This window comes from Eleutherodactylus coqui, chromosome 6 (genome assembly GCF_035609145.1).
Source record: "Eleutherodactylus coqui strain aEleCoq1 chromosome 6, aEleCoq1.hap1, whole genome shotgun sequence".
Taxonomy (NCBI): domain Eukaryota; kingdom Metazoa; phylum Chordata; class Amphibia; order Anura; family Eleutherodactylidae; genus Eleutherodactylus; species Eleutherodactylus coqui.
This window is the reverse complement of record NC_089842.1, coordinates 202,066,082-202,091,970: the sequence shown is the minus strand read 5'-3', so window position 1 is coordinate 202,091,970 and position 25,889 is coordinate 202,066,082. Positions and strand designations below refer to the sequence as shown.

Genomic DNA, 25,889 nt, shown 5'->3' with positions numbered 1-25,889 from the left:
GGTCCCGGGACATCTGGCAGGACTTAGGTGAGTATTTTCACCTCCCCTCATGGATTCGATCCATGAGGGAAGGTGAAACTGACACTTTTTAAAAAACTCACAGCTGTCCCCGGTAACACCTCCTGGTTTTCGGCTACCTTCAGGAGATTTTGCGGGCTCCCGGGCTTCTGCGCATGCGTCTGATGTCATTGTCCGGCGCGCATGCGCAGAAGGTCGGCGGCGGGTCCGGGAGGACCCCATCTTCGGGGGACACCGCGGACAAGCCGGGTGAGTATTTTCAGCTGCCCTGATGGATCTGATCCATCAGGGCAGCTGAATATCTAACTTTTTTGACACTTTTATTTACTTTATTGCAATCGGCGCTATCCATTGGATAGCGCCGATTGCAATGCCGGGGGTGACTTCCTGCATCCTGGGATGACAGCTCCATGGTGTCGGCTACCTGCGGGCACCGACAGCATGGAGCTGTCACGTCCTCAGGCAAGTGGGAATTAATCCCAAGAGGATGCATAAAACTACGTCCTCTAGGATTAAAGCCCACTTTCTGAGAACGTAGTTTCCCGATGGGGCCGTCGTTAAGGGGTTAAACATGAAGGTGCCAATATAAGGGGAACAACAGAGATCGCCCAGATATTCCAATTAACTACGGTAAAAATTAGGTTGCTTGTTGTGGCAGACCGTATTTATAACCTGTACTAACAAATGTAATCATTTGTAGAGTAGGTGGAGCAACGAATTTCCATTTATTGGCTCCCTAGGTTGTAGTAGTTATAAGAACATGGTATCGTTCAGTTTTACAAGGTGGGTGAATTTTTCTATCTCTAGACATTAAAAGACAGACAAACCTAGAGTTACGGGAATAGGAGAATAGAATGGCGCCAAAACTAAATTAGACTGGGAGTTCCATGTAAATTTTATGGGGTTTTCTTGGTGAAAGAAATAAAAGACCTATTTCAGGATAGTCCATCAATACATATGTGGAGGTCCGTCTTTCGGGACACCCGCTAATCAGATGATGAGCCAATACTGCGGGCTGCCGAAATGCTCAGAACACCGTCTATAGCGCACTGATCCAGTTGGATATTGTAGCGGTCTCCCATTCCCTTCAATCAGAGAGAGCTTCAATATCAAACCAGGGCACTGCTGAGTTTCCTGGCAGCACTGGGATTTAACAGCAAGTCCAGGCGCCACCAAGCACTTAGCTGTGACTGCACACAACTACAGTGGTACAATTGCAGCATGCATGGACACCATTATGCTGGTTTTCCACAGTGTGTGAAGGGCAGTTCTGTACTAAATGATCACCAATCGCATGGCAAAACCACACACTTTATGTGCTTGATGCAAAGTCATGGCAAGTAACAGGAACCTGCATATGGCACAGTACTACGCTAGAATGCCCTGTGAAAACCCAGTCGTAAGACAACAGAAGCGTAGTGATGGTATTAGATACCTTACCCTGACCAGGCTTCATAGTCAGAGGTAGCTCTGGGCAGTTTTGCCAAAATTTACAATCCAAATTTTTTTTAAGTTTATGGATAATTTTTGATTTTAACCCCTTAGTGACGGAGCTTTTTTGCTTTTTTCCATTTTTGTTTTTTCCTACTCCCTTTTAAAAAAATCGTAGTTCCTTTATTTATCCATCGACGTCGCTGTATGAGGGCTTGGTTTTTGCGGGATGAGTTGTATTTTTCAATGGCACTATTTATTGTACCATATAATTTACTGAAAAACTTTTAAAAAATTCTAAGCGGAGAGAAATGGAAAAACAAACGACATTCCACCATCTTTCGGTGCGTCCTGTTTTTACGGCGCACAAACTGCAACAAAAACGACCTGATATTTTTATTCTATGGGTCAGTACGATTACTACGATACCAAACTTATATAGTATTTGTTTGCTGTAGTACTTGCATTTTTTTTAAAGATATTTAATTTTTTTCAATTATTTTCTGCGGTCATATTGTGCGCGCAATAACTTTTTTATTTTTTCGTCGACGTAGTTGAGAAAGGGCTCATTTTTTGCAGGATGTTCTGTAGTTTCCGATAGTATCAATTTGGAATATATACGATTTTTTGATCGCTTTTTATTGCTTTTTTTCTGGGAGACAGGGTAACTAAAAAAGTGTATTTCTGGCATTCTTTATTTTTTTTTCGGACGACTTTCACCGTGCAGGAAAAATATTGCGCTACTTTGATAGATCGAACTTTTACGGACACAGCGATACCAAAAACATATTTTTATTTTTTGCTTTAGCTTTTTTAATAATAGATATGGCAAAAGGGGGGTGATTTAAACTTTTATACCTTTTTTTTTTTTTTTTTTACTATTAAAAAAAATGTTATTGGTTTTTTTTACTTTTACTTTGAAGTCCCCCTGGGGGACTTTAACATGCGATGCTTTGATCGCTCCTGCATTATGACGTAATGCTATAGCATTACATCATACTGCTATTTCACAGGCAGCCTATGAAGCCACTCCACGGGGATGGCTTGATAGGCAGCCTGTTAAGGCAGCCCTGGGGCCTTTCATTAGGCCCCCGGCTGCCATGACACCTGCACGACTCCCCCGATCTTACCGCGGGGGGGCCGTGCGGGACCCCCTAACAGCGTTCGGGGGATTTAAATGCCGCTGTCAGAATTGACATTTGCATTTAAAGGGTTAATAGGGTTAATAGCCGCAATCGGCCGAACGGCCGAGCGCGGCTATTGCCCGCGGGTGTCAGCTGTAATAAACAGCTGACGCCCGCGCTGTATGGAGGGAGATAGCGTCGTCACTAAGGGGTTAATCTCTATTTATTTTTTTGATAAATGAACTGAAAAAGAAAAGCTTTATATGGCCTTGTTTTTTGCGGGATGAGATGTACTTTTTAATGGCACCACTTTGGGATACATTAATGCATTCTTTAAGACCTCTTTCACACGGGCTACAAAATCATCCCTACAAAAAGCATGTATGTGAAGCCCATGGTTTCCAATGCGTTCTTTCACATGAGAGATGTTTTACAGCCGGAATGAACCCTTTGGAAACCATGGGCTTCACATACATGCGTTATGTAGCGTTGATTTTGTAGCCTGTGTGAAAGAGGCAAAACCTTTATTAAATTAGTTTTTTTCGGGGGCAGGAAGAATGGGGAAACCCAGAAATTCTGACATTGTTTTTGTTGTTGTTTTCTTACAGTGTTCAGTATACTGTATAAATTACATGTCACTTTTATTCTGCTGGCGGTGTGAGGTCTTGATTGTTTTGCAAGATGAGTTGTAATTTCCATTGGTACCATTTTGGGCTACCAGTCAAACTTTTTGATTGCTTTTTATCGTGTTTTTTTGGAGATTGATGAAAGAAGAATAGCCGCTCTAGCATAGTATTTAATATTTCTTTTGCCATTAACACTGCACAAGATAATGAATGTAATATTTTTATAGTACTAGCTATTACAAATGAACATTTATTTTCCTTAACTTTTTTTTCTTTAAATTATTGTTTTATGTTAACTTTATTTACTTTTCAATGCTTTTTTTTTCCTTTAAGGGCTCTTTCAGACGGGCGGAATTTTCTGCATTCCAAGCCACAAGTCAGGGTAAATTCTGCACGTCTCTGTGTGGAATTTGATACAGAATGAAAATGGTTTAACTCAGCCTGCAATTTTACATCAAAATCAGTAGTTAGTGCTGTGGACAGCTGCAAATTCTGCTGCATCCCAGTAAGTTACTGCTTTCATATGTAGTGCTGCACCTCCAATGTTAAAACATACACACACCGGTATGTATCTCTATTAAATTCTGTGATTCTGTATTAATTCGACTTATTGCCCAGCCCTAGTCACAGGATAAAGCATCTTTCATGAGAAGAGAAATTCTGTCAAAAACCGGAGTTCTCCGTTACACGTCTTTGACACTCACGGCCGCTCCTTCAGAATGTATTACATATCTAGTTTCATAACAAGGTTTATAAGGTTTAATAGCAAACAAATATAACTAAAACGTACCCCACATAGAGGTTATAGATTGGATTATACATTTAGAAAGCATTCTCCTCTTTTACTTGTTTTTGGCAACCTGTGACTTCACTCACAAAGCAAATCATCTCCTGCCTGGATATGTCTTCCGATTTGTCTGGGAGATCTTATGTGCAGGAACCACAAAATGTTTTTGGCGTATTGAACTAAGAACATAAAGCACTTAGATTGAAGTTTGACGAAAATGTATTGAAGTGTAAGTACGGTTCTGGATATCAGTTTACTATGGCATGTATTCCAGTGTGATATGAATATGGAGGTTGACTAGACAGAAAGAAGGCATATTTACAGACAACCGGACCTAACTAGAACAATTGTTTATTTCTACAGAAAATGTCTCTTTTTAAGTACAGTGCCAAAATTAATTAATTAACATTGTGGTTAGTGGTCTATCTCATAGCTATCTCCTTTTTAACTATCTATCTGCTATCTATCCATCTTCTATCAATCTCATATCTGTCTCCCTAGATATGAGATATCTATCTATCGATCGCATATCTAGATAGATATGAGAGAGATAGATAGATATGAGAGAGATAGATAGATATGAGATAGATATGAGAGATAGATAGATATGAGAGATAGATAGATATGAGAGATAGATAGATATGAGAGATAGATAGATATGAGATAGATATGAGATAGATATGAGAGATAGATGGATATGAGATAGATATGAGAGATAGATAGATAGATAGATAGATAGATAGATAGATAGATAGATAGATAGATATGAGATAGATTTGAGAGATAGATAGATAGATATGAGATAGATTTGAGAGATAGATATGAGATAGATATGAGATAGATATGAGAGATAGATAGATATGAGATAGATATGAGATAGATATGAGATAGATATGAGAGATAGATAGATATGAGAGATAGATAGATATGAGATAGATATGAGATAGATATGAGAGATAGATAGATATGAGATAGATATGAGAGATAGATAGATATGAGATAGATATGAGAGATAGATAGATATGAGATAGATATGAGAGATAGATAGATATGAGATAGATATGAGAGATAGATATATATCAGATAGCTATTATATAGATATGAGATGGATGGATAGATATGAGATGGATAGATAGATATGAGATGGATAGATAGATATGAGATGGATAGATAGATAGATAATTATATACATATGTGATAGATGGATGGATAGATATGAGATATGAGATAGATAGATATGAGAGATAGATAGATATTAGAGATGAGATGTGAGATAGATATGAGATAGATATGAGAGATGGATAGATATGAGATAGATATTATATAGATATGAGATGGATGGATGGATGGATGCATGGATAGATATGAGATGGATGGAAAGATATGAGATAGATGGATGGATGGATAGATGGATGGATAGATAGATAATGAGATGGATGGATAGATATGAGATAGATGGATGGATGCATGGATAGATATGAGATGGATGGAAAGATATGAGATAGATGGATGGATGGATGGATGGATGGATGGATAGATAGATAGATATGAGATGGATGGATAGATATGAGATGGATAGATATGAGATGGATAGATATGAGATGGATATTATATAGATATGAGATGGATGGATGGATAGATATGAGATAGATAGATGGATATATATGAGACAGATATATATGAGACAGATAGATATGAGATGGATAGAGAGATAGATAGATAGAGAGATAGATAGATAGATATGAGATAGATAGATATGAGATAGATAGATATGAGAGATAAATATGAGATGGATAAATATGAGATGGATAAATATGAGATGGATAAATATGAGATGGATAGAGAGATAGAGAGATATGAGATAGATAGATATGAGATGAGATGGATGGATATGAGATAGATAGATATGAGATAGATAGATATGAGATGAGATGGATGGATATGAGATAGATAGATATGAGATAGATAGATATGAGATGAGATGGATGGATATGAGATAGATAGATATGAGATAGATAGATATTAGATAGATAGATATGAGACAGATATAGATAGATATGAGACAGATAGATAGATTTGAGACAGATAGATAGATTTGAGACAGATATAGATAGATATTAGATAGATCTGAGATAGATAGATCTGAGATGGATAAATATGAGATGGATAAATATGAGATGGATAGAGAGATAGAGAGATATGAGATAGATAGATAGGAGACAGATAGATAGATAGTAGATAGATCTGAGATAGATAGATAGATCTGAGATAGATAAATATGAGATGGATAGAGAGATAGATAGATAGATCTGAGATAGATAGATATGAGATAGATATGAGATGAGATAGATATGAGATGAGATAGATAGACATTAGATAGATATGAGACAGATATAGATAGATATGAGACAGATAGATAGATATTAGATAGATCTGAGATAGATAGATAGATCTGAGATAGATAAATATGAGATAGATAAATATGAGATGGATAAATATGAGATGGATAAATATGAGATGGATAGAGAGATAGAGAGATATGAGACAGATAGATAGATAGTAGATAGATCTGAGATAGATAAATATGAGATGGATAAATATGAGATGGATAGAGAGATAGATAGATCTGAGATAGATATGAGATGAGATAGATATGAGATGAGATAGATATGAGATGAGATAGATATGAGATGAGATAGATAGATAGACATTAGATAGATAGATATGAGACAGATATATATAGATATGAGACAGATAGATAGATATTAGATAGATCTGAGATAGATAGATAGATCTGAGATAGATAGATAGATAGATCTGAGATAGATAAATATGAGATGGATAGAGAGATAGAGAGATATGAGATAGAGAGATATTAGATAGATAGATATGAGACAGATATAGATAGATATGAGATAGATAGATAGATGGATAGGGGATAGATGGATAGGGGATAGATGGATAGGGGATAGATGGATAGGGGATAGATGGATAGGGGATAGATGGATAGGGGATAGATGGATAGGGGATAGATGGATAGGGGATAGATGGATAGGAGATAGATGGATAGGAGATAGATGGATAGGAGATAGATGGATAGGAGATAGATGGATAGGAGATAGATGGATAGATCTGAGATGGATAGATCTGAGATGGATAGATCTGAGATGGATAGATCTGAGATGGATAGATCTGAGATGGATAGATCTGAGATGGATAGATACTGTAGATAGATATTAGATAGATATGAGGTGGATAGATATGAGATGGACAGATAGATATGAGATGGATAGATAGATATTAGATAGATATGAGGTGGATGGATGGATGGATGGATAGATATGAGATGGACAGATAGATATGAGATGGATAGATAGATATTAGATAGATATGAGGTGGATGGATAAATGGATAGATATGAGATAAATGGATAGATATGAGATAGAGAGATAGATGGATAGATATGAGATAGATGGATAGATATGAGATGGATAGATAGATATTAGATAGATATGAGGTGGATGGATGGATAGATAGATATGAGATGGATGGATCTGAGATGGATGGATCTGAGATGGATGGATCTGAGATGGATGGATCTGAGATGGATGGATCTGAGATGGATGGATCTGAGATGGATGGATCTGAGATGGATGGATCTGAGATGGAGAGATATGAGATGGAGAGATATGAGATGGATAGACAGATATGAGATAGACAGATATGAGATAGATATTCGATAGATAGATCTGAGAGATAGATGGATGGATAGATATGAGATGGATGGATAGATCTTAGGTAGATGGATAGATCTGAGATACATGAATAGATATTAGATACATGAATAGATATTAGATGGATGGATAGATATGAAATAGATGGATAGATCTAAGATAGATAGATCTGAGATAGATCTGAGATAGATGGATAGATCTAAGAGAGATAGATCTGAGATAGATCTGAGATATCTATTTATCTATATCCTACCTCATAAATATGTATTTCCTATCTCTTTGTATGTATGTATCTATCTCAGCTATCTATCTCAATCTTATCTCATATCTCCTATCCATCTATCTATATCCATCTCTCTGTCTCATATCTATATATATATCCTATCTCATACCTATCTATATATATATAAAATTGAATGTATGTCTGTGTGCGTGTCTGTCTGTTTGTCCTTTATGCGCTACTACACCATTCATCCGATCGCCATGAAACTTTGGGAAGTTGTTGAGTACACTCCTGGGAAGATTATAGGCATAGTACAACTATCCTACGATAAATGGCGCGCGCGCAAGCGTCGTCGAAAGCTACGACCCCCCCACGTAGATCGAATAAGTAAGCCACCTGCTATTGTGATGTCATCACTGATGTCATCAACATCGGACGCCCTTGAACATGCCCCAACATGTTCTATAAAGCTGCATTGTGATGTCATTAAGGCTCTATTATGACATGTACAGCTTGGAACCACTAGAGCACGCCAGCCAATTACCATTGGAGTTGGAAGTGGGTAAACAAGTACTAGGATATCTTCCTAAGAAGCCACAGCAGCCGGATAAATGGTATGTTCCACCCAACGGCTATTTTATTCAGCCCGCAAGGGGGAAGCAGCGGCCTACAAAATCTCATTCAGGTAGGTAGGTTCAGTTCTTGGAGGTTGGGGAATGCTTATGGGCAAGGCCTTATGTCTCATCCCAACTCGATTATTCAATTCTAAGCGCAAAAGAATTAGCGTCCAAATTTTATGTACGGAATTTAATTCTCTCACTTCCCAATGTCATAGAAACTTGAAATTTGGCACGAGCATTGATTATGTCATAAATGGGAAAAGCTAATGGGTCCCAACTCGATTATTCAATTCAAAGCGCCAAAGAATTAGCGTTCAAATTTTACGTACGGAATCTAATTCTCTCATTTCCTGATGTCATAGATAGATAGATAGATAGATAGACTGTATGCAATAACCCTGATAGATAGATAGATAGACTGTATGCAATGACACGTACAGCTTGAAACCATAAATACTAGAGCACGCCAGCCATTTACAGTCAGTCTCCATTGGAGTTGGAAGTGGGCAAACATGTACTAGGCTATCTTCCCAAGAAGCCACAGCAGCCGGATAAATTGGATGTTCCACACAACGGCTATTTTATTCAGCCTGCAAGGGGGAAGCAGCGGCCTACAAAATCTCAGTGGTCGCTGCTGCCGTCATCTAGATATATAAAAACGAATGCATGTATGTCTGTCTTCGCAGCAACGCGCGACGGGTACGCTAGTCTATCTATATAAAGCTGAAAGCCCTGACTGACTGACTGACTCGCCAAAAGTTCTTCAACTTCCCGATGTTGTAGAAACATGAAATTTGGCGCGAGCATAGATTATCTCCAAAATAGGAAAAGAAATTGGGTGCCAACTCGATTATTCAATTCTAGCGCAAAAGAATTGGCGTCGAAATTTAACGTACATAATCTAAATCTCTCACTTCCCAATGTCATAGAAACGTGAAATTTGGCACGAGCATTGATTATGTCATAAATAGGAAGAGCGAATGGGTCGCAACTCGATTATTCAATTCTATGCGCAAAAGAATCAGCGTCCAAATTTTACGTACGGAATCTAATTTTCTCACTTTCTGGTGTCATAGAAACATGAAATTTGGCACGAGCATTGGTTATGTCATAAATAGGAAAAGTTAATAGGTCCCAACTCCATTACTCAATTCTAGCGCAAAAGAATTGACGTCGAAATTTTATGTGCGGAATGTAATTTTCTCACTTTCCGGTGTCATAGAAACGGGAAATTTGGCACGAGCATTGATTATGTCATAAATAGGAAAAGCGAATGGGTCCCAACTCGATTATTCAATTCTAGCGCAAAAGAATTGGCGTCGAAATTTTACGTGTGGAATATAATTTTCTCACTTTCCGGTGTCATAGAAACGGGAAATTTGGCACGAGCATTGATTATGTCATAAGTAGGAAAAGCTTATGGGTCCCAACTCGATTATTCAATTCTATGCACAAAAGAATTAGCGTCCAAATTTTACGTGCGGAATGTAATTTTCTCACTTTCCGGTGTCATAGAAACGGGAAATTTGGCACGAGCATTGATTATGTCATAAATAGGGAAAGCTAATGGGTCCCAACTCCATTATTCAATTCTATGCGCAAAAGAATTAGCGTCCAAATTTTATGTACATAATCTAAATCTCTCACATTCCGGTGTCATAGAATCGGGAAATTTGGCACGAGCATTGATTGTGTCATAAATATGAAAAGTTAATAGGTCCCAACTCGATTATTCAATTCAAAGCGCAAAAGAATTAGTGTCCAAATTTTATGTACGTAATCTAATTCTCTCACTTCCTGATGTTATTTTATATGAAGGAAACGTCGCATGGTTACCTCCACGTGGTGTTTCTTGGGTAACGCAGAGAACTATGCAAAATGGTGAACATATGTTTTTCCTCAGTATCTCTAAAGTAACCACGACTTCAGAAGATTTTCCGTGTGAACACCAGATAAACACCAGTACTAAATTAACTCGGGCGAAGCCGGGTATATCAGCTAGTATATATATAAAGACGAAAGCCCTCCTTGACTCACTCACTGATTCACTGACTGACTCGCCAAAAATTCTCCAACTTCCCGATGTCGTAGAAACATGAACTTTGGCACGAGCATAGATTATGTCCAAAATAGGAAAAGTTAATGGGTCCTAACTCGATGATTAAATTCTAAGCGCCAAAGAATTAGCGTCCAAATTTTACGTACAGAATTTAATTCTCTCACTTCCCGGTGGCATAGAAACTTGAAATTTGGCACGGGCATTGATTATGTCATAAATAGGAAAAGCTAATGGGTCCCAACTCGATTATTCAATTCTAAGCACAAAAGAATTAGCGTCCAAATTTTACGTACGTAATCCAATTCTCTCACTTCCCGATGTCATAGAAATTTGAAATTTGGCACGAGCATTGATTGTGTCAAAAATAGGAAAAGTTATTGGGTCCCAACTCGATTATTTAATTTTAGCGCAAAACAATTAGCATCCACATTTTACGTACGTAATCTAATTCTCTCACTTGAAATTTGGCACGAGCATTGATTATTATGTCATAAATAGGAAAAGTTCATGGGTCCCAACTCAATTATTCAATTCTCCACTCTATTAATGCGACGCGTTTCGACGGAGCATAGCCGTCTTTTTCAAGCATAACAAACATACATCTTTATATATACAAATAAATTAGTGTTTACTCACAGCACTCGATCACGGAGGATACCGCGTCTCCGCGCCATCTTGGAATCACATAGTGATCATGCGACATGCCACGTCATGTCTATCACGTGGTGTTGATTTTGTCACCAGTTTCATTCATAAAAAAGGATCCTATACTACGATCCTCTGTCCAAGCACTATCACATGATCGGATCAATCTATCTCACGAATATTAAAACATATATTCTCCCATAAGCTTTCAAGATAATATGATATCAATCCTATTCTAAATTCTAAACCATATTCACATTATTATTGAATACCCCTTGTATAAAAAATATATATAAACTAAATTATAAATATATCGTAATAAAACCATTTCCATAAAGAAAAAATGAATCATTAAATTATTGTGTAATCCCTCTATTAGTGCAAATGCATAGATCATGTATAAATAAACCATATAAATTTATATAATATAAATATATCAACTCCTATATGATATATTTATATTATATAATATATGTCGTGGTTCCGGAGCGCGGGGGTACCTTTTTCTTATTTGCCATTTTGAATGTCCGAAGCCCATGTGAGGGCTTTTCACCCCGGGACGTCTCTCCTAGGATCTAGGATCGTGGACCAGGCTTCTTTTTGAGAGTGATCGTGGAATTTAGGTGCCGGTGGCTCCTTTATACAGAGGGGTCCACTGCGCACCAGGTGAGTGGATAGTCACCATTTACTATATTTGATTTCTTAATTTATACATGAGGCGCTGAGATTTTGTCTTTCTTTTCAAATTATTCAATTCTAGCGCATAAGAATTAGCGTCAAAATTATACGTACGTAATCTAATTCTCTCACTTCCCGATGTCATAGAAACATGAAATTTGGCACGAGCATTGATTATGTCATAAATAGGAAAAGCTAATGGGTCCCAACTCGATTATTCAATTCTAAGCGCAAAAGAATTAGCATCCAAATTTTACGTACAAAGTCTAATTCTCTAACTTCCCAATGTCATAAAAACTTGAAATCTTGCACGGGCATTGATTATGTCATAAATAGGAAAAGTTAATGGGTCAAAACTCGATTATTCAGTTCTAAGTTTAAAAGAATTAGCGTCCAAATTTTATGTACGTAATCTAATCCTCCAACTTCCCGATGTCATAGAAACTTGAAATTTGGCACGAGCATTGATTATGTCATAAATAGGAAAAGCTAATAGGTCCCAACTCGATTATTTAATTCTAAGCGCAAAAGAATTAGCATCCAAATATTAAGTGCGTAATCTAATTATCTCACTTCCTGATGTCATTTTATATAACGGAAACGTCGTATGGTTACTTCCACTAGTGTTTCCTGGGTAACGCAAAGAACCATGCAAAATGGTGAACAAATTTTTTTCTCGGTATCTCTAAAGTAACCACGACTTCATACGATTTTCCGTGTGAACACCAGATAAACACCAGTACCAAATTAACTCGGGCGAAGCCGAGTATATCAGCTAGTCTATCTATATACTCGTATCTATCTTTCTATATCCTATCCTAGCTCATACCTATCTATCTATATCCTATCTCATACCCATCTATCTAGATACTCGTATCTATCTATCTATCGCTGGTATAAGTTATACATTTTCCTGGATTTACTGCATATAATTTTACCCTTTACACACAATTAAAAAACGTATCAAAACCAAATGCAGTTTTTGATCGTGTCTGCAGCTCCTTAATAACGTACGTGGTCTTTAAATACTGCATGCAGGCTTTTCATGTGTTTTTCCTAATTGTGGTTCTGAGGAACAACAAAAACATGAACCAGCCTAACGCCACTCTCCCACATGTGTTCAAAAAACGCAGCTTGAAATCATGGCATTTTTACCGGAATTTCGAGCAGCGTTTTCGAACACAGGTAACAGCGTCTGACAGCGCTTTTTAATGCACCCCATCATTGTGAGGAGGTGTGTTTAAAAACCAGAAAAACGCAAAAATAGCACAGACAGCTCTCGAAAATCGCGGCGTTAGAAACACCGTGTTCGGGCACAGGTTTGAGTAAGCTCATTAAAATCAATGGGAGTGTTGTACCGTGGTTAGCACAGCGCTTGGAATACCGCGCTAATAGCGGTAAAATAGCGGTAAATATAGCGGTCTATATCATGGACAAGAATTGAACAGACAATGTTCACTGCCTGCAGGGATCGAGCTGTGAGAATCTTAGGCCTTGTGAATGGGGCCTAAGGGTATATGTCATAGATTGGGGTCTTTACTCTATGAGCCAGAACACAGGCACACTGCAAGAGAAACCGCTCCTGTTGTGGCGGACTCTGCAATATCCCGTTAAGGCCTAATTCCCACGGGCGGATTCCCACGGGCTAAATTTGCAGCATTGCCCCGCAGCTATTAGGTTCTATTGAACTATTAGGTTCTATTCCACCGTGGAATTCCGCCCTGTGAATTCACCCGTAATCACCCGCGGGATGTTCTATTTGCCGCGGGTGTACGGTTTCTATTGCAGACAATGGAAGCCATCTGTCAAGCTATCTTCTACTGTAGCACAGCGGTAGATAGCATGAAAACGCTTCACCGCCAACCCACGCCCGCATCATATGACGCGGCCGGCGCGTCACGTGACACTGTGGGCGTGTCATATGACGCTGCCAGTGCGTCATGCGCTGTATTGTGCATGCGCGCCGGCACGGGATGCGGGACATCGGGCAGTGGATCCGGAGGTGAGTATTGGGGGGTGCCGTGATGGACTCCGCTGCGGTATTCCGCTTGCAGAGCCCGTCACAACCGTGGGCACTAGGCCTAAGTGCTTTTCTCTGTCTCTTTTTCAGATTAAAATGTACATATTGTAGTGGATAAACTGCATATTGTTTTCACATCCACTGATTTGCATGATCATTTAGGGTTTTTACTTTTTTGCTTTTACATGTTTTACACCAGAGTTCTTCAACCTATGACCCAAAATGGCTATGAATGCAGCCCAAAGAGGTGGAGGCCAAATCTGGAGGAGCCGAGGCCGCAGGTGGTAACCGATAGCAGTAGGTTATGAGCTTCAACTCACAGACAGGCTCATACAGATGTAGGACAGTGGGTTTCACTTTCAGCTCTGTGACTGTCTGTCTTACTTAGCCACTTGGGGTCGAACTTGTGACAGTGTTTCTCCTTCCTGACCTCTCCTATGCAGTATTGAGGCGAGGATGAGAGATGGTGGTCTCATCCTGGCCAGTTGACTCTGCGTGTCCCTTCCCTGGTGTCAGAAACGGGCATGTGGCTACGAACTGCATGTGAGCAAAGCACAATCTTACAAGGGGGACACTGTAGGAACCAGAGAGTGGGAGAGTATAAAATAAAATGCATCACCCAGCTGTCCCTATAATTTAGTTTATGGTGCTGTAGGGAGGTGACAGGTTCCCTTAAAGGGGTTGTCCCGCGGCAGCAAGTGGGTCTATACACTTCTGTATGGCCATATTAATGCACTTTGTAATGTACATTGTGCATTAATTATGAGCCATACAGAAGTTATAAAAAGTTTTATACTTACCTGCTCCGTTGCTAGCGTCCTCGTTCCCATGGAGCCGACTAATTTTCGCCCTCCGATGGCCAAATTAGCCGCGCTTGCGCAGTCCGGGTCTTCTGCAGTCTTCTATGGGGCCGCTCGTGTAGAATGCCGGCTCCGTGTAGCTCCGCCCCGTCACGTGCCGATTCCAGCCAATCAGGAGGCTGGAATCGGCAATGGACCGCACAGAAGAGCTGCGGTCCACGGAGGGAGCAGACCCCGGCGGCCATCTTCAGCAGGTGAGTATGAAGACGCCGGACCGCCGGGATTCAGGTAAGCACTCTCCGGCTTGCTTTTTTAACCCCTGCATCGGGGTTGTCTCGCGCCGAACGGGGGGGGGGGGTTAAAAAAAAAAAAAAAAAAAAACGTTTCGGCGCGGGACAACCCCTTTAAGTTTCTGAGCAAAGTGTCCCGTTAATTCTTTAGAGGAGTGTATTATCAGACTCTTCAGCAACAGAAATAAATCCGACAACAACACAGATGTCAGGATAGCTCACATTTTACATGGTTGGTCTACAGATGTCTAATAGAGACAGATGGAAGATGCTTGCCTCATGCAAAACAGCACTCCATCCAAAAAGTGCTAGTCAGAGAGCAGAAGCTCTTCTCTGATTTACTTATCTGCTACTCAGGACTGACAGATGCACTGGCTGACAAAGCAGCACATGGTGGGTCTGAATGTGATCTTCAATCCTGCGGTGATCTTCAGCTGCAGCTCGTCGCATTCATCATTGATGATACATTTCTAAATCTTCAGGTCGTCTTTTGGACTTGGTAGACATTCTGTGAAACGCACAGCCTTTTACAGCTCAGCTCCTATATAACACTGCACTGTATTCTGGGAGACGACTGAAAAGTGTGAGATGTAAAGACTACAACTCCCAGAATGACCCGATAATGCCATGCATAGACACAGAACCACCAGGGGCTACTGGGATATGTGAAGCACATGAACATTTCCATACATCCCATCTACTGAGTGACCCTCTATTACTACATAGTCTGTTATCTGGATCTGCTTCATCCCTACAGAAGTGATCATATCAGTTAGATCTCCAATACACTTTATTGAGCAACCGTGGTCAATATCAGGGCTGTAACAAGTAACCATGGACCCCATTACAAAGCTGGGGCCCTTCTTCACCAGATCTGCATTCAGGGGAGTTTAGGACATGAGACCTTATTGTGGCTCAACTATAACCCCCGTGTGTCTTACCCTTCTTTTACTTGTTCTCCCAAAAATTTGCAATTAAAAAGAGGTAAAAAATCATGGCTGCTTTATTCCAAAAACAACATCACTCTTGTGTAAAGGCTGAGTTTGGTACTGCAATTTAGCCTAACATTGAGCTGAAATATGATACAGAGCCCATGGACAAGAGTGGCGCTGTTTATGGAAGAAAGCAGACTTGTTTTTTTTTAACCCACAAACAACCCCTTTAAATGCTACCCTGGATGTTCGGACTTGGGCCGAAAACAATGTTTATTCTCTGAAATTGACAAATATTGTGGATTTAATCAATCTGTACAATTATTTAGACAACTCAGAATAGTACTGACACAGATGCACAGGACGCAGGATAGATGTACTTCACCCTGTAGTCCTTATGTAATGCCTCGTGACTGGATGTAATAGGATGCAACTACCTCCAGCCTAGTATTTATGAGATTGTGTCAGAACATCTGTGGCTAGGACACAATTCTGTAATATGGGCATAAAAATACACCAATGCTAGGCTCATGTGAATGCAGCACAGACAGATGTAGAATTAGCTAGTATTATTGTATCTTGACTAAAGATGAGCGAGTATACTCGCTAAGGCACATTACTCGAGGGCTGGGAGCGGCGGGGGAGAGCGGGGAGGAACGAAGGGTAGGTCTTCCTCTCCCTCTCTCCTGCCCCCCCCCCCCCCCTCCCCGCAACTCACCTGTCACCCGCGCCGGCCCCCGAATCTTTAGAGACGAGCGGGGAGAAACTCGGCTAAGGCACTACTCGCTCGAGTACTGTGCCTTAGCGAGTATACTCGCTCATCTCTAATCTTGACGCCACCAGGACTGAAACTAAGGCTGCAGCTGCAAGTCCCTGTAATGCACGCCAGCCTACAGCTCTGTTCCTTCACGGCCCCTGCTGCAGCCGAGGATTGGGCCATCTGAAAACCCCTTCCCCGTTGGCGGACCTCAAGGCGGCACCCTACTTTGTGTTGAAGCGCAGAGCAGGGTCGCCATGAGTGAGGACACAGTGCTGTGAAGCGGCTTTGCCGGTGGCGCCGAAGCCGCCCCCCACCCACCGGATATGTGTGACGTTGCGGTGGATAGCAGGGAAGACACAGCGCCGTGGCTCCCGTAAGTGACACACGGCGTCCACACACAGAGCACCACAGCAGTAGGGAGGCGGCAGCGGCGCGCTACACTCCCTTACATGCGTCCCCAGCTGGGGGCCTACAGCGGCGGGGGAATGTGAGTTACAGCCTGCGGACACATAGAGCTGCAGGGGCTGGGGGACAGCCATTTACCTGTGGAGGGCTGTTCAGTCACATACCACATAGTACGCCCTCGCATTTAAGCACTTTAGCACCTTCTATGACCTTCAACTATTGACCCTATCTGGAGCTAGGGTCGTTCCTCCTGTCGAACCCCTAGCTTCCGGTGGCATCAAGATACAATAATACCGACTTAGCTAACAGCATTGCGGAGTGTTGGGAGCATGCAGGAAATATGTATATATGTCCTATATGCAAACAACATATGTATGTGTATATACACACACACACACACACACACTATTATATATATATATATATATATATATATATATATATATAATGTTTCAGAAAATTTTGACAATCTGGCACCTCAGGAAACCAGAGCATGGACAATACAAAAATAACCCAGGAACCTTCATATGTGACGTCTTGATAAAAGTATCCTTGCCTGAACCCCAAGGTGAGCGCCTATTCTACAAAAGGAGCATTCTCGGCTTCCCAACAAGGATGCACGGTATTACTGTATCTTGATGCCACCAGCACAGTGTGTATTCATTGCTAGCTGCCGTGGACGGTTAGGGTTGATGTTCCTTTTAGGTTTACATTATTTGTTGTAAATGATTGCATGTTACAACATGGAAATATTAACAAGAGTGTAAGCCTAAAAGGAACATCATCCCTATCCCTATCTGTCCACGGGATCCAGCAATCAATACACAGGGTGCAGCTATACATGTACCACAGCTGTGGACAGGAAGCCGCCGCCACTCAGAACAGAAGAGAGTTCCGGGGATCCACAGAGAGGATGCGGGACGGATGCTCTCAAGTCGGCGGCGAAGGTGGAGATGAACCGCAGCCTGGACTGTCCGGTGACTGAAACTGCAGTAGCAGGGAGCGCAGCCTCACGGAATAAAGAGCAGCATGTGGGAGCTTAGCGTCAGACAGCAAACTGCAGAAGCGGGGATTAGAGGGGCGGCCACCAAAGTGCAGGTACGGGGAGGTGTTTTAAAAGCCAGGAGGCCAGATTCTGCGCGGGGGAGCAGTATTAACAGGGGAATAAGTGGCCGCGGGGACCACTATTCACAGCAGGGGAGCCGGGTGCAGAGAGCAGTACTAACACCTGGGGAGCCAGCAGGGGAGAACAGCAGCGCTGGGACGGCATGGGACCACTATTAACACCCGGGGAGCCAGGAGGGGAGACCTGGAGCAGCAATGAGAGGGCCAGGGATGACAAAGCAGGAGCATACAGCAGTATTCACAGGGGGCGGGATCATTTAACTTAGCTGCCAGGACCTGATGCCGAGCCTTTTCTGCAGCTAATTAGCTTCTGGGGTGTTTCTAGGCAGTCAGTCTTGTATCCACCAGGACTTCCTGGTGGCGTCAAGATACAATAATACCAGGATGCACTTCATAGCCCCCCCTCCTTACACTCCTGTTTGCTGCCATCATGCAGCTCCTCAGGTTTGTCACAAAGCTGTGACTCCTTCAGGCCACAGAGAAGCAGCAGCCACCAGCTGCTATTAGAGCGCCCTCCTCCAGTCACATAAGGGAGGATGGAATTTCTTTTTTAAATTACTGCAGCTGAATAGTTAGTGGTGCTAGTTGCAAATGGCACCAAGACTGTAAATTCTTATCACAACTTGCAAATTCCATGTTTCATTGGCAACTGTCCTGCTGGTGATCAGATGATCACCGCAAATATACCTGTGACTTCCAGGATTTTGCTAGGTTTGAAGGCTCCTAAAGGAGCATTCATGTAATATATGGAGGCTGAGTCTGCTAAAGCAATCCTCCCCACTTTGGCTCTTGGGAGGATCTCCTGAATGCAATGTAATAGAAGGCTTGGATGCCTTGCGATCATCGAGAGAAAATTAGTTATAATGGGTATCAAAACATACAGGAAAATGTAAGGCCAGCAGCCCATAACCTCAAGCTTAAGAGATGTTGGGTGATGCAACAAGACAAGGACTCAAATCACACAAATAAAAGAATGTTTGAAGAAAATTCCTGCTTTGAAAAAGACAACTCAAAGTACTGTTCTTAACCATATTGAAATACTGTGGCATGACCTGAAGAGGGCTGTGTATTCAAGGCATTCAAGAAATACTAATGAATAGAAACACATTTACCAGATGGAATGGTCCAGAATTTCTCCTCAAAATATTGCTAATTTTGTTTGCAGCTGCAGGAAAACTTTGGTGAAGGTGGTTGTTGCTAAAGGGGGTTCTACAGGTTACTAACGTTAAAGCTTTACATAATTTTTCGTCCTGCACAAAGGATGTTACGCAATGTGCTTAATAAAAGACATCAACAATGCAACGGTTTGTGTGTTATTAGTTTACTTAGATTATGTTTCTATAGTTGTGACTTGGATAACAACCAGACCACATTTTATTAGTGATCAATGCAGAAATCCAGGTAATTGACAAAAGGTTTACTTATTTTTTATCTTTTTGCCTATGTTCTAGTCATTACACAATAGAATTACATTTACCTGAATAAATTCTTGCAACTCCCCTGATATGAAATGGACCTAAATTTCCAAAGTCTAAGCCAAATTAATAACTGAAGTTTTAATAAATCAAGAACGGTAAACACGCCATCAAGAAGGGTGTAAATTCTACCTGTGAATAAGAGTTAAATCTCTGAATTGGAATAGGAAAACAAGCTACATGAATGTAATGCAGAAAGCAACGGGTGACTGCTCAAATTCCATAGTAATTTTTGGAGTACAGCACAAACTACACTCTTGGGAACCACCTGTTCCCAACCGCAGACAATGTATCTATTGTCCATGAGATGGAAATGGCATGTCTCCATGGCAACCAAACATGAAATGGAGAAGACTTCTTCTAAGCCATGAAAGACTCTAAGATGCTAATATTTCAAATCAGACATGTGGGGGCACAGAAAATTTCACACCACATGCCAAATAATGTCAGGTAGAGTATCCTGCTGATGAGAAAATGATCAAATCTACAACTTTATTTCCTGTGTAAACTATATTAAGTGGTACATCAGTCCATAAAATCACAAACTGAAAAAGGAGGCTGTTTCTTTCTAAATGTGTCATTCATGTTTTAATCATTTTTTTTTACACTTTTGTCAGTGGAAATTACCAGCATGCCCGGGGGAACTACTACAAGTGCTCATACTGTTGTTGTTTATTTGTTCAGTCATGTCCGACTTTTCATGACCTCGTGGACCAGCCCACGCCATAGCTTCCTATCGGCTGGTGTCACCCCCAACTCTCCCAAGGTCCAGTACGTCACCTAAAGGATATCAAAAAAAGTTGCGTGCTGCCGCTGTTTTTTATCTGCGGATATCATGAATAAAAAGATTATGCTTTTAGCCTGAGAGGACATCTTGTAATCTGTTTCCCACTGTGCTGCTGCCTGAAGTTTTCATGTAAGCTACGGATGGTTCCATTTGAAGTCTGGATCCTTAATAAGCGTGCACTTTATTGCCATTGCTCCCCCATTAAAGTGGCTTTTACTACCTGGTTGTGCTGCTGGACTTTGCTGTGGAATTTGCATTACCTGAAGGATATCATCCATCCATCTGGCCCTTGGTCAGCCGCTCTTCTTTTTGCGTTCCCCTTTCCCCAACATCAGCATCTTCTCCAAGGTATCCTGTCTTCTCATTATGTGGCCAAAGTACTTCAGTTTTGCCTTTAATATCATTCCCTCCACTGAGCAGTCTGGCTTTATTTCCTGGAGTATGGACTGGTTTGATCTTCTTGCGGTCCAAGGAACACTCAGAATTTTCCTCGAACACCGTAGTTCAAAAGCGTCTATTTTCCTTCACTCAGCCTTCCTTATGGTCCAGCTCTCACATCCATAGGTTACTTTGGGGAATACCATTGCTTCACTATGCAGACCTTCGTTGTCAGTGTGATGTCTCGGCTCATAACTACTTTATTGAGATTGGTCAGTGCTCTCCTACCAAGAAGTAACAGTTTTCTGATTTCCTGGCTGCAGTCTGCGTCTGCAGTAATCTTTGTGCCTATAAATATGAAGTCTGTCACTGCCTCCACGCTTTTTCTCCACGTTTGCTCGTCGCATGATGAATTCTGTATACAAGTTAAATAGGTAGGGTGAGAGTATACAACCCTGCCGTACTCCTTTCCCAAATCTTAAACTAATCTGTTGTTCCATGGTCTGTTCTTACCATTGCTACTTGGTTGTTATACAGACTATACAGTGCTCATACTACACTGCTCAAAAACATTAGGGGAACACTTAAAATCACACAGTAGATCTCGAAGAGTGAAAGACCTATGCTCAGTGTGAACATGCTCTTATCTGGGAAGAAAACAGGGTGCCAATTGCGGACCTACTATTTATGATGTTATCCGGCAAATGCTAATCAATCTGCATGATGCTCGTCTGGCAGCACAAGTCTCATTACTGGGAGTACGGCCCTCATGCCACCCTTATGGAGTCTGTTTTTAACAGCAGATTAGCCCACTGGAGGTCATTTTGTAGGGCTCTGGCAGCGCTCCTCCTCGTCCTCCGGTCCTGGTGCCCTTCTACAATCCTGTCCAGCTCTTATCATGTAACAGCCAGTGTCCTGTCTGTCTGCTCCATGCTGTTGACACTGTGCTGGGAGACATGACACCTTGCGACTGCATGTATGAATGTGCCATCTTGAAGGAGCAGGAGTACCTGATCGCTGCCTTATACTAACACTATTGACAAGGTCAATAGCAAAACTGGAGAATAATCAGTCAGGGAGGGGAAGGAGACAGGAACTTCTGTGGCTACCACCTGCATTCCCTTTTTGGTGGTAGTCTTGTTGTTGTCATTTTAATTTGCATTAAAGCAGTGAAATGGATTCACAATGGCTTCTTCTTCCTAACTGGACAGCTTGATTATCCCTGAAGTATAAGCGACCTGTGGTTACACTGTCTCGCTTAACATAGTAACATACATAGTAACATAGTTCGTAAGGCCAAATGAAGACAATGTCCATCTAGTCCAGCCTGTCTATCCTCCTGTGTTGTTGATCCAGAGGAAGGCAAAAAACCCCAAGAGGCAGAAGGTGTCATCAAAAAATAACCTTTTTATATAAATCATTTTTGTGCTAAATATATTTTAAGAATTTTTGGTGATTTTTTTTTTTTAACCCTTTCCAATCCAATTTGTATCCTGGTTTTCCTAGGGGGCTTACTCTTTTTGTGCTGTTATACAATGACGCTATATGCTGGCTAAAGCCAGTACTGCATGAGGTGACACATTGGATAGGCTCTGATAGCAGAGAGGCTGGCAATATACAGTAAGAGAACCCCGATGGACGTCTTCCAACATTGGAGGTGTACAGCCTTAAATCGTAATGTCTTAAGATGTCAGACAGTGGATTGGAAAGGGTTAAATTTTCGGTCACAATCTATATTTTAAGAATGAAATGTAATATCCTGCATTTTTAACAGACCACAAAACGTTTCGATCTGTAGAGAAAGTTTTGCAGCAGTCATCTCAGCATGACAGATAGGATTACACTGAGAGGTGACACCAGTATATAAATAACGTAGGATCCACCATTCACAATCGATATAAGCAGTGACTATCTGCTTCCCTCCCTGCAAAATGACCTTTGCACAGGTTGTCTAGAACAGTCTCCTATATAAATCAATGGTTCTCCTCCTATCCAATATGTGATTGGCCCATGAAGCAGCCGTAAAGCTATCTTCTAAATGCTGGCAGTCCCCATATTCATGTATAGACAACAGAATAAAAAAAATATGCATTCAGAAAATAATAAGGGATGTTTTTCATTTAAACATTTTAAGCCCCTTTAACATCTGCTTTGATATTTCTGCTACTTGGCTTCATCCTCAGAGTTAAATAACAATACCAGAAGTGTTGAATCTGACATGTCTGATACGAACAGTAAGGCCTCATGTCCACGGGCGGATTGCATTCTGCATGTGGGATCCCGCAGCAGAATCCGACCCTGTCTGTGCCCAAGGACACTGCTTACTCGTCCGGGTCTTCTGCGTGCTTGTCCAGGTCTTTTATTTTTTCACTGCGGATGTGTGCGGAAACACCAGCCGGAGTGCTGCTGCACATGTACAGTGGAGGGTTGTTTTTTTTAAAGCTCCTGCTTTCCCATGGAATTCGCACATCCGCAATTCAACTGCGGACAGGCCGCAGATCGGATGGCTTCCACTGATTTCATTGGAAGCCGTCCGTATGGGAACCGCACTGAAATGTAGCATACTGAGATTTGTTTTCCCAGACCAAAATGTCCGCAAAACAAATCTGCATGCTTTAATTCATGTGTAGACGCCCATGCTTCCCTACAGGCGGCTTGATTTGCAGATCTTCCGTGTGGATTCCGCAAATCAGATCCGCCTGTGGACATTGGGCCTTACAGATAGGTTCTCCAGAATCACAAAATATGCCCACCTTTCTCAAAGTATTGTGAACACTTATCACATTCTTCATTTAGCTGTATGATGTTTTTATTCAAAGGCCGATCAGAATGCTTTAAAATAATAACTTCATTACTCCTCCACCACTAACGATTTGATACTCTCCCGAGGTCTCTGCTGGTTTCAGTTGACAGACACGTGACCACTGAAAAGAGTGGTAACCTGCTACAGCCACAGACTGGCTGCAGTGGCCACATGTCTGTGTTAACAAAGACCAGAACGACCAGTGATTGGCAGTAGCAGTCCCATGTCCATATCCAGAGGGACCAGGAAGTATGGAAATCAGCAAGGAATACCGGGAATCTTTTGAATGGAATTAGTGGGGGAGCTATAAGGTAGGCATTACTACTTTCAGTATTTTATAACATTTTGCAATTTTTTTACTTAAAGGGGTTGTCCCGCGCCGAAACGGGTTTTTTTTTTTTCAATAGCCCCCCCCCGTTCGGCGCGAGACAAACCCGATGCATGTGTTGAAAAAAAAAAACGGATAGTACTTACCCGAATCCCCGCGCTCCGGTGACTTCTTACTTACCTTGCGAAGATGGCCGCCGGGATCTTCACCCTCGGTGGACCGCAGGTCTTCTGTGCAGTCCATTGCCGATTCCAGCCTCCTGATTGGCTGGAATCGGCACACGTGACGGGGCGAAGCTACGAGGAGCTGCTCTCCAGCACGAGCAGCCCCATTCAACACGGAGAAGACCGGACTGCGCAAGCGCGTCTAATCGGGCGATTAGACGCTGAAAATTAGACGGCACCATGGAGACGGGGACGCTAGCAACGGAACAGGTAAGTGAATAACTTCTGTATGGCTCATATTTTATGCACGATGTATATTACAAAGTGCATTAATATGGCCATACAGAAGTGTATACCCCAACTTTGTTTCGCTGGACAACCCCTTTAAGTGGCTGGACAACTTTTGTAAACATTGCTTACATTTATAAATTTGACCTGTACCATTATATGTAGTTTTTGGATGGTACTTTTAGAAATATCTGTAGTTGGAAATTTGAGTGAAAAGGACATTACTTTACACTTTAGCAATTCATTTAAAATTCAGTTTTTGTAGGAACGTTTCTGAGTTTTATTATTATCTATAGACAAATAGTTTGCAGTCCATTTTTGTAGGTCTTTACCTCAGCATGCCCACCAGCATTAAGGGTCTTATTGCAATGCTCACACTTCAGGCAGAACTTGTGCCAATCTTTTCCCAATGAGGTTACTTTCTCAGCTGCAGAAAGAAAAGAGAAGCATTTTAATAAAACTCTGACAACTGATACAAATGGTTACAAAGTACCTGTTGAAGTAAAAGGAAGATTGGGAAGTCAGTGTAACAAATGCAACTAAACATGTAAATGGCACGTAAATTTTTGAAGTGCTTTCTTTACTTTATCCTTAAAATAGACTATGAATGATTGATTGGTGGAATCTCTGGGGTCCCCAGTGATTAGCACAATGAGGGAGCAGCAGTGGGTGGTACTGCAGAGGAGTCTTAGTAACTTCTGGTCTTCTCATTGTGGCGATCAGGAAGTGTCCTGGAGATTAGATCCCCACTGATTAGAGATGAGCGAACGTACTCGTTTAGGGCGATTTCGCAATCGAGCATCTTTTTTTTCGAGTAACTGACTACTCGAGCGAAAAGATTCGGGGGGCGGCATGGTGGAGCGGGGGGTAGCAGTGGGGTACATGGGGGAGCTCTCTCTCTCCCCCCCCCCACTCCCCTCTGCAACCCCCCGCTCACCCCGAATCTTTTTGCCCGAGTAGGCAGTTACTCGAAAAAAGCGATGCTCGATTGCGAAATCACCCTAAACGAGTTCGTTCGCTCATCTCTACCACCGATCAATCAGAGATGACCTATAGCACTACAATGTTTAAGTCCCTGTGAACCTTCTTACGGTCAAATCGGCTCTTGGTCTGAGTAATCCAGTGTGTGCATTTGGCTGCATGTTGCCCATGTTGTAAATCTTAATATATTGTTATTTGCTCACTGTGGCAACATATTGAAAAGACGCTATTTTGTGTAAAAAGTATATATTTGTCTTGCTTCACTAAGCAATAAATTTTGAAGAAATCAACCCTTGGCTACAAATAACATGGCTTTCATACTTACATACATAACTAATGGGAAAGTAAAACTTTCCATTTCAAGAAGCAACTGTAAATCATCTCAAAACACTTAAAATATTATAAAGA

The 25,889-nt window shown here is 41.3% G+C and overlaps 1 protein-coding gene across 1 annotated transcript in view; it reads right to left on the bottom strand.

The window, feature by feature from the left end:
* CRIP2 (cysteine rich protein 2) overlaps nt 1–25,889 on the bottom strand; it is a 141,398-nt gene that overhangs the window by 46,422 nt on the left and 69,087 nt on the right. Inside the window, exon 2 of the mRNA XM_066608602.1 lies at nt 24,833–24,927. Within this exon, the coding sequence (XP_066464699.1) occupies nt 24,833–24,927 (95 nt within the window). The remainder of the gene's footprint in view (nt 1–24,832; nt 24,928–25,889) is intronic.